This window comes from Balaenoptera physalus (genome assembly GCF_965194825.1).
Source record: "Balaenoptera physalus genome assembly, chromosome: 15".
In the NCBI taxonomy this organism is placed as follows: Eukaryota; Metazoa; Chordata; class Mammalia; order Artiodactyla; family Balaenopteridae; genus Balaenoptera; species Balaenoptera physalus.
Genome location: NC_138894.1, coordinates 11,816,632 through 11,826,623, shown reverse-complemented (window position 1 = coordinate 11,826,623; position 9,992 = coordinate 11,816,632). Strand labels below are relative to the sequence as shown.

The 9,992-nt window shown below is 46.8% G+C and overlaps 2 protein-coding genes across 5 annotated transcripts in view; both read left to right on the top strand.

The window, feature by feature from the left end:
• Nucleotides 1–9,992, top strand: part of FER1L5 (fer-1 like family member 5) — a 336,005-nt gene that overhangs the window by 55,704 nt on the left and 270,309 nt on the right. The window lies entirely within an intron of this gene.
• Nucleotides 744–9,992, top strand: part of NCAPH (non-SMC condensin I complex subunit H) — a 37,632-nt gene continuing 28,383 nt past the window's right edge. For 2 of the 4 annotated variants that reach the window (XM_082427319.1, XM_082427317.1), the window contains exons 1-3: nt 744–4,261; nt 9,337–9,556; nt 9,721–9,811. In XM_082427319.1, the coding sequence (XP_082283445.1) occupies nt 4,021–4,261; nt 9,337–9,556; nt 9,721–9,811 (552 nt within the window). In that variant the 5' untranslated portion in view covers nt 744–4,020. Of the gene's footprint in view, nt 4,262–9,312; nt 9,557–9,720; nt 9,812–9,992 lie in introns of all 4 variants that reach the window. The other 2 variants (XM_082427318.1, XM_082427316.1) reach the window with 1 other exon arrangement.

Genomic DNA, 9,992 nt, shown 5'->3' with positions numbered 1-9,992 from the left:
GGGGACACGGGTTCGAGCCCTGGTCCGGGAAGATCCCACATGCCGCGGAGCAACTAAGCCCGTGTGCCACAACTACTGAGCCTGCACTCTAGAGCCCGCGAGCCACAACTACTGAGCCCGCGTGCCACAACTACTGAAGCCCATGCGCCTAGAGCCCATGCTCCGCAACAAGAGAAGCCACCGCAGAGAGAAGCCCGCGCACCGCAACGAAGAGTAGCCCCCCCCCTCACCGCAACTAGAGAAAACCCACGTGCAGCAACAAAGACCCAACGCAGCCAAAAATAAATTAATTAATTAATTTAAAAAAATACATATGCTTTTTGTTTAGAAAATAATTTGCTGGTGTTTTACTTCCAAATCAATGAAGAAGATTATTTCCCGTATCAGTTGGAATCTGCAATAACAGCAGATCAGCATTCTCACATGCCTGTTCCCAAGAAGCGCACGTTACCCTGATCGCTTCATCCAGTACATCCTGGTGTTTCTCAATGTACTTTGAACCAGTCTGCCCTGTGGTTTCCCAGTGGCATGGCCAGTAACCAGGAAAGAGTAATTCAGAATCTTAAGGAACACCCAAGTTATTCATTTTCATGGTGTCCAAACCAAAATATCAGCCAAATTAAAAGGTCTTAATGTCTACAAACAACATATATAAACTCCAGAAGGCATAGGCCTGTCAGGTAGAAAGAAGGTGGTATGATCTAGGACTGGGTGGTTTCCAGTCTAGTACAAGACAAGGAAGAATACAAAGGGAACAGTCAGCAAAGCTTGGGTGGGGCAGAGAGTATAAGAAAGAGTATAGAAAAAACAAGTATTAATGGGAAGAACAGAGCTGTTGTGCTCTGGGAATACTCTTACAATGAAAGGGGAAGCTTCCAGATACTCAGGAAGCTCAATTTTATTCTAAACAATACCTGGCTGGCACCCAGGATATAACAGCGATTATCGTAATGGGAATACTTAGCATTCACTGAGCATTGCCAATGGTCCAGGCACTGTTCTGCACATCTGGTAACTCATTTAATCTTCACACTATAACCCCACGAAGTGGGTGCTTTAACCCCTCCATTCTGCCTACCAGGAAACTGAGGCTCAGAAGGAGTATACATAGCTCATAAGTGGCAGAGCCTGGAAGAAAGTACCCGTCCTAGCAACCTTCCAGCACGATCTTGGGAATAAGATGTAGGGGTTACAGTGTTTTGAAAAGCAAAAAGCATTATATTAATTTTAAGATAAACTATATTAATTTTAAGATAAATGGTGGTATGTTATTGTTTGGGAATTCTGGAAGATAGAAATTGTTGGTTCTTAGTCCAGTCCTTAGGAGGTCAGGAATTTTATATCACATACAAAAATTAAAGGCATTTGCTCAGAGGCCAAAACAAATGCAAAGCCATTTCAACTACATGCCCTGTTGAACCCCAGTGACTTGGTGGTTTATATCATGAACTACATTGATATAAGCCAGCTGCAGGCTGGAAGGTCGGGGCAAATTTCAGCCAAAAGACTGTTTGTTCAGGTAGCCAGCTGATAACACTATTATTCCTCACCTAAACTAAGGCTGTTTGGCATCCATTTTGGGGAATTAGAATCTGGGTGAGGAGTGAAAAATAGGGAAGGGGAATGGCTCCAGCACTTTTCTGGCAGATGAGGGGTGGAGGAGGGGCCCCACTACTTTTGTAGACAGAAGAGTCGAGCTTTGCACGCCACTGATACCAGCGTTGAACGGATCTCTTGGCACCCGCTGTAGTCCTAATCCCCCCAGACAAAGAAGGCATTCAGAATGGGAGGTGAAAAGACCTGCCTGCACCAGGCAGGCCTGGCCTACAGAAATGCAGGGGGTGCAGTTGGCACTGCACACGGAGCCCCAGGCAATCAGCTCAGGAGGCTCCACTACAACCACCGGACAGCTTCACACCTCAGCCAATGGCTGATGGGTCTCCTAGGAGCCTTCCTCTGCTAAGAGTTCCAAGCCAGTTCTTCAGAGGCTCTAGATTCAGTGCTACCTGCTACCCTCCCGGCCCCCACTTCTCTTAGATGGTGCATACACGGAAGCCAGAGGGTCACAACCCGTTCCCACTCAAATGCACTTAGAGAACAATGACTGGCACCCTAGCATACACGGAGTCCGTGTGCTCACAGGATCTATTACCTAACTCCTCATAAAGCCCAGTGGAAGGGGGGGGGGGGTATTATCATCACTGTTTTATAAATAGGGAAGAAAATGGGGCCCAGAGAGGTTAAGACGCCCAATCCAGGATTAAGCTTGTCTTCCAACTTTGCTCATTCAATACATATTTAAGCACTTGCTGTATCCGGGGCTAGCCATCAGGCCCTGGGAAAACAATGGTGAGCAAAGACACGCTTTATCCTCATGGGGCTGACAGTCTATGGAGGAGACAGATATGAAATAGTCACCCCAGCAGACGTAAAAGGTGACCTATATGGGAAAAGAATCTAAAAAAAGAGTGGATATACGTGTAACTGATTCACTTTGTTGTACACCTAAAACTCACACAACATTGTAAATCAACTATACTCCAGTGAAAATTAACAAAAAAAACAAGGGTGACAAGTTCCACTAAAGCCTCCAGTAAGGACACTTGAGCCTATCAGGGAAGGCCTCCCTGAGGAAGTGATATGAGTTGAAACCTGACAGGAGTTAACTCGGTGAAGATGAGGATGAAGAGGGTGAAGATGGATGAAGAGGATCCTACGTAGAGGACGTGGCACATGTAGAGGCCCCGTGGTGGCAGCTGGCACCGTAAGGGCTAGCCTGAGAGGAGGCCCAGCAACTGGAGGGCAAGGAGAAAATGGAGGCAAGGTGCAAAGTGAGGCTGGAAAGGCTGTGGGGACCAGGCCCAGGAGGGCCTTGTAGATCATTTTAGAAGCTCCCTGAGCAATGGCACCCTTGAAGCGTTTTAGACTTTGGGAGGAAGCGACAGGTCGGTTTTGTACTTAGCAACCACCACCCTGGGCCCAAGGAGAAGCGGGTCAGAGCAGGTTTGGGGCTGCCGCAGACCAGCGAGAAGAAAATATGGAGGAAAAGAGATGCGGAATAGAAGAGATTTTTAGGAAGTAAAAAGAGCCCAGCAATGGATTGTGCGTGAAGGTGAGGGAGAGGGAGGCGTCCAGGATGACCCCTGGGTGCTGATTTGGGTCCCTGGGTAAACTTGTTTTCTTTCTTCTATCCCACACTGCCTTACACTAAAGATTTGAAGGTGGTCACTGGGAGAACAACTTCGTGCAAAAAATAAATAGGCTTAAAAAGTCGTTTTCAACAAGGTAGTACTTATTTGGTTGCCAAAACGACTGAGGGGCACCGTTGGCATTTAGCGAGAAAATCGTGTCAGGGACGCTGAGCAGTCCTACAAAGAGGACAGGAGTCCCACAGGCCAAGCGTTGTTTCACCCTGAATGCCAATAGCACCCTTGAGAAGAAGCACTGTATAAAATGCCATACGTGTGTTAAGACATTATAGGATGTTCAAGGGATATTTGGGGGAACAGGCCTGGCCTTTTCTCCTGTAATACAGTTCTTGGGATGAGATGAAGCAGAATGAACGGATGGGTAGCACATTACACTCGTCTCACTTCCGAACTTAACCTTATGTTTTTTGAAAGGGAGGAAGATATCCAGGAATCTTTTCGCACGAATCAATAAAAACGATGGTCTTCATTAAAAAAAAAAATGTACTCACAACATTTTGCATCTGTTCTTCCCCTGCCTGGAACACTCCTCATTCGGGTGTCGGCTACCTCTCACCTCCGTCCCACACCCCATCATCACTTTCTACCTCCTAGTGTTTTGCTGCCCTTATAGCACAGGTCGCGATGGGAAAATCAACCTTTGTTTCCTCGGTCACCTGCCTCCCCCATTAGTATGTAAATTCCGTGAAAGTAAAGCCCTCGCCCGCTCTGCTCCACGCTGGGTGGGTCCCTAGCGCCCAGTTCCGCGTCTAGCGCTCCAAAGGAGGGAGTTTTCATACTATTTCCGGGGAGGTTGGGTGGGGGGTGGTCCATGGATCCATTACAGTCCACCCACAGGACCCGAGCTCGGAGCGCTCAATACCTGCCGTCTCACTTCCACGCGGCGCCGCACTACCTTTTCCGCGCGGAGGACCAAGGCAGTCTGCGCAGGCGCGCCTCTGGCTCCGCCCACAGTGGCGTCATCACGGCCGTTATTGCGCTCAGGCGTCTCGGCGCGCGATTTAAAACCAACTCTGGAGACGCGGAGGAGAAGATGGGACCTCCCTGCCCCGGTGAGGCTGAGTGGGTGGGAGGCGTGGCGGGAAGGGCCCGGTGCGAAGAGGTGCTCCGGGCGGCGGGGCTGGCGGGCTGGCCTGAGCTGGGAGAGCGGGTATTCTCGGCCTCGTCGTTGGCCTTGTTCTCCGTCGGCTGAAGTAGAGGCAGGCGGGCTGGGGGAGAGGAGGGCCGGCGCAGGGTGGGCGGACGGGTGCGTTCGGCCAATCAGGACGCGGCTTCGGCCCGCGCCGCTCTTCCCGCTGTGAGCCGGAAGTGGGACGCCTTACCCCCGGGCTCCTACACTTTGCGCGGTGTTTCTTCCTTTAAAAGGAGGTTTTCCTGGAATGCACGTTAGTTCAGGGCCATGGAAGTATTGTGGTTACTGCTGTATGTTTAGCACGTATGCATTTATTTTTACATTCATTCAACTAGTATTGAGTGCCCCCTTCGGGCCAGAACCTTTGTCAGATGCATAGATATAGCAAAGAACAAAACAGATAAGATCCCACCCTCTTAGAGCATGTGTTTTAGTTCGGGAGACAGACAGGAAACGAAATAATTACACATGAGGCTGAGTACTCAGATTGAGAAAAGCAGAGTCGGGGGAGGGTCACTTTAGATTAGGGAGTCAGGGAAGATCTTTAAGCAGATTCTGGGGAACGTGTTCAGGCAGGAGCAAGTACAAAAAACGGGCAAAAGAGAAAGAGGCTGACATGGGCGAGGACCAGGATTTTGTAACTGAACAGTGAGTGAGGTCGGGCAGGTAGTCAGGGCCTTTGTAGGTCTTGGTAAGAGGTTTGGAAATTTAGTTACATTTTGGACGTGGTAAGTGACTTACCTGAGTCAGGTGAAAGGGTCAATAATCACGTGGATAAGAGCTGGACACTCAGGGCAGTGATATGGGCTGCTCAGGGAAGTGGCCTGTGGACTGAGAAGTAAATTTGGTCATCATCATCATATAGATGGCAAAACCATGGGAACAGGTGAGACACTAGGAAGACCCTGCAGAGAAAATACTTGGGACCAACATTTAGAAGCTGGTTAGAGAAGGAAGAGCTAGAAAAATTCAGAAAAGAGTGGTGTTATAGAAGCCAAGAGTGTTTCAAGAAGCAGAGTGTTGTCAACTGTTTCAAGTGCTGTTGACTCTCAAGAGGGATGAAGCCCGAAAAGTGACAATTGGGTTTGGCAACATGAAGTTGTGGTGGTGGGCGTGGGAGCCAGAACAGAGGGGTTGAAAAATGAGTAGGAGTTGAGGAAGTGAATACCAAAAGTGTTTTTGAGTTCAGTAACCATCTGCTGAATGAATGAATGTATAATGATAAAGGGAAGGAGAGAAATCAGGGAAAGACAATTCTGAGAAATAAGGCGTGCCTCTAATTCCCATTTTGAGTTCCCCTCTTGGACACATTCCTCCTTTAGTGCTTTCTATTTCTCTTTTTCTCTTATCCCAAGGTCCAACTCCCTTACTTACATTGGTTGCGGTGCCCACATTCAATTAGTCACAAGTCCTCTTGATTCAGTCTCTAAAAATGTCTCTTGCCTCCTTCCTATTTTTACTTTCTTCTTTTTTGTTTGTTTTGACCTCAGCTGAGAGTCATGTTAATTATACTCTTTAGCTTGTGGGAAGCTATCAGGGAAACATGTGAAGTTGTTCTTGTATTTTTTTTTTTTTAAGTTATCTGCCTAGCGTAATCTTACTTTTTTTTTTTTTAATTAATTAATTTATTTATGGCTGTGTTGGGTCTTCGTTTCTGTGCGAGGGCTTTCTCTAGTTGTGGCAAGTGGGGGCCACTCTGCATCGCGGTGCGCGGGCCTCTCACTATCGCGGCCTCTCTTGTTGCAGAGCACAGGCTCCAGACGCGCAGGCTCAGTAATTGTGGCTCACGGGCCTAGTTGCTCCGCGGCATGTGGGATCTTCCCAGACCAGGGCTCGAACCCGTGTCCCCTGCATTGGCAGGCAGACTCTCAACCACTGCGCCACCAGGGAAGCCCCTTTTTTCATTTTAAAATTAGTTTCTTGACCTCACTTCCCTTTCAACTGCCTTCCTCCCATTTCTCTTCTTCCTTTACAGCATGAGTCCTTGAAAACCATGTCTCCGTTTTCTCTCTCCAATTTCTCTTCTTCCATCTTCTCTCTTTTTTTGTCCCTCCTATCTTCTCTTGAATCTGTGCCTATTTGGCTTTCTCTTTGTCACCCTGCACTGAAGAAAAACTGCTCTTGTCCGTAACCTCTAGGTTGCTAAATCTAATGATCAATTCTCCGTCCTCATCGCATTTGACCTGTCAGCTGCATTTGACATAGTTCATTACTCCTTCCTCCCCTGAAATATCTTCTTCACCTACTTGTGGAATGCCACACTCTCCTTCACTAGTTACACATTCCCCATCTCTTCACAGATTCCTCGTTTCCTTCTCTTTAAACTTTCGAAGTATTCTAGGACTCAGCCTTCTGCTTTTTTCTATCTATCCTCATTTTTTGGTCTTCTCGTCTAGTCTTATGGCTTTGAATACCCTCTCTATGCTTACGACATCCACGTTTATATATCCAGCCCAGAACTTTCCCCTAAACTCTAGACTTAAATATCTGGCTCTCTACCCCAGTTGGATGACTAGTAAGTCTCTCAAATCCAGCAGGCCCCAAACTGAGCCCTGACCTTGCCTCCTTTCCCCACAAATATGCTTCTCCTGTAGTCTTCCTCTCTCAGGTCCTGGCAACTCCATTTTATCAGTTGTTCAGGGTAGTGTTGTAGTTATCCTTCATTCTTCTGTTTTTTCTCATGCCCCACGTTTAATCCATCAGGAAATCACGTTGGCTGTACCTTGAGACCATATCCGGCGTCTGACCACTGCCTACCACCTCCACTGCCCCCTCTCTGGTGTGAGCCACCAGCATCTCTTATCCTGGTTGTTGGTAGTTGCCTCCTAATTGGTCTTCCTGCTTGTCCTTTCAGTTTTCAACATAATAGCCATGGGGATCTTCGTGAAGCATAAGTTAGATCACTTTATTCCTCTTCTCACCACCTTCCAATCACTTCCCTTCTCACTGCTCATGAAAGCCCAAGTCTTTACAGTGGCCCGTAAGTAAGGCTTATACACCCCTACCGGTTGTCCCTCCCTTATTCTGACTGATTGGTGCTCCTGCCCTACCAGGCCCCGCAAGTCTGACACCCTGTGACCTCTCTCACTTCCGTGCTTCCCTCTCACTGCTTCCGCCACACTGGCCCCTCAGACGTGCCAGGCATGTTCCTGCCTCTGTACTTGCTGTTTCCCCTGCTTCCATGTAGCTTCCTGCAAATATCTGCACGGTCTTGATTCTGATGTTACCTTCTTGCTGAAACGTTTCCTTGACCACTATATTAAAAATGACCTCCCACCTCCATTCCCCAGTCTTCTTTATTCCCCTTCCATGCTTTACTTTTCCCCATGGCTTTTTTTTTTTTTTTTTTAATTAATTAATTTATTTATTTTTGGCTGTGCTGGGTCTTCGTTTCTGTGCGAGGGCTTTCTCTAGTTGTGGCAAGCGGGGGCCACTCTTCATCGCAGTGCGCGGGCCTCTCACTATCGTGGCCTCTCTTGTTGCGGAGCACAGGCTCCAGACGCGCAGGCTCAGTAATTGTGGCTCAGGGGCCTAGTTGCTCCGCGGCATGTGGGATCTTCCCAGACCAGGGCTCGAACCCGTGTCCCCTGCATAGGCAGGCAGATTCTCAACCACTGCGCCACCAGGGAAGCCCTTCCCCATGGCTTTTATCTCCATCTAACATGCCATCCATTTTCTAACTTCTTATTATGAAAGTGTTCAAACATACAGGGACATTGAAAGACTTAGACAGTAAATAGCCTCACACTCACAACTTAAACCCAGTTGTTAACATTTTGCCATATTTTTCCTCTCTATCACACATGCACACACACACACACAGTTTTGACTGATTCATTTGAAAGTTGCACACACCATGTCATATCACCCCTAAATTGTTTCCTATGCATCTTCCAAAAGTAAGGATATTCTTCTACATACCATTATATCATTATCACACCTAAGAAAATAAAAATCAATTCCCTAATGTTCCCTGATATCCAGACTATATTCCAGATATCGCTGTTTATCCCCAAAATGTTGTTTATAGTTAATTTTTTTGTTTGACCAAGGATTGGCTGAAAGTTCAGACATTGTTTTTGGTTTGTATGACTCTTTGGTTTCTTTTGCTCAAGAAGAATCCCCTACTTTTCTTTTTTCTTTTTTTTTTTTTTTTTGACATCGACTTTTTTAAGAGCTAACTGTCCCATATTCTGGATTTGTCTAAATGTTTTCTTCTGATATCATTTAACTTGTTCCTCTAGCCCTTATATTTCTTATAAACTGGAAGTTAGATTTAAAGTCTTGGTTAAATTTAGGTTAAGCATATTTGGCAAAAGTATTTTACGGATGATGCTCTGAATTTCATATTTTGTCCCGTAAGGAGATGAGTAAGTTTCAAGTTGTCTCATTTTTAGAGAGGCTACATCTGATTGTTTGGTTAACGTGGTGACTGCTAGGTCTTTCGTTGTAAAAGACATTTTTCCCTTTGCAGTTAGCAAGTAATCTGTGGGCAGTTCTTTGGAATATTCTATTTAGTTTACATATTTGTGTTGCTTATTCTGTCTCCCTGCTGGGATTAGAACCTAGTCTGTCTGACATGATAGCCCATCCCTCATCCTTATGTCAGCATCTTATCTTTTCTCTCTTGCCTGGCATCATGGTTATATATATCTGTTGTTCTGCTGGTTTGTGAGCTTATCAGAGGCAGCGACTTTTTCTTACCAGCGTTATATCCCATATAGTGCTTTAGGTTTACAGTAGCTGCATAGTGGATATTTGTCCAGATTGGCAGGAAGCATCAGAAACCCATCACCCCACAAGAAACCCGAACTACAGAGGTTCTAGCCATAGAATATTAGAGTTGGAAAAGATCTTGGTGGGAAATGTGCTGTGAACTTCCACCCTGGGACAGGTCCCAGCCCCTGTTTAGACGTAGGAAATGTCCTGCTGAAGGTTTCCTGAGCAAGTGTTTTGTTCCACTGCTGTCAGCCACAATGAAGAACTCTCCTTCAGGGACCCGTGGATGCCACCACAGCACCTCCTCACCTTCAGAGCAGGTGTTCTCCATGGCCCTGCCCAGGAAGGCCCCTCTCAGTACTCCTGGCACCCCAGTCCTTGAAGACTTTCCTCAGAATGATGACGAGAAGGAGCGGCTGCAGCGGAGGCGCTCCAGGGTCCTTGACCTGCAGTTCAGCACAGACTCGCCTCATTTGCTGGCCTCCCCCTCCAGTAGGTGAGTGGGCGCTGGGCTGCCTTGTTGTGGTGGCCACCTTGACGTGAGTTACGTGGGTTTGCATCACCACAATACCTTGTGGGTTCTGGGTCTGGATTTTGAAAAGATCCAGTGTCGTTGATCCTTGCCAGAGTTGTTTGTTTTTTGTTTTTTCTTTCCTTTAGGAATGTTGATGTTTCAGCTACGATTCCTAAGTTTACAAACACACAGATTACTGAGCATTACTCCACCTGTATCAAACTGTCTGCTGAAAATGTGAGTACCTGCCGGTTTAATCAGTGAAGATTTTGCAGCTTGATCAGAGAGGAAATCGAGGCTTCTTGATTCTGTAGAGAATGCATGATCAGTGATTGTGCACTTTTATTCTCTAGCGACTCTTCTCAGTGCTGGTGTTTTCAGTGTGGTTTTACTGTTTCTTATAGGCCTTTGGTGCCCC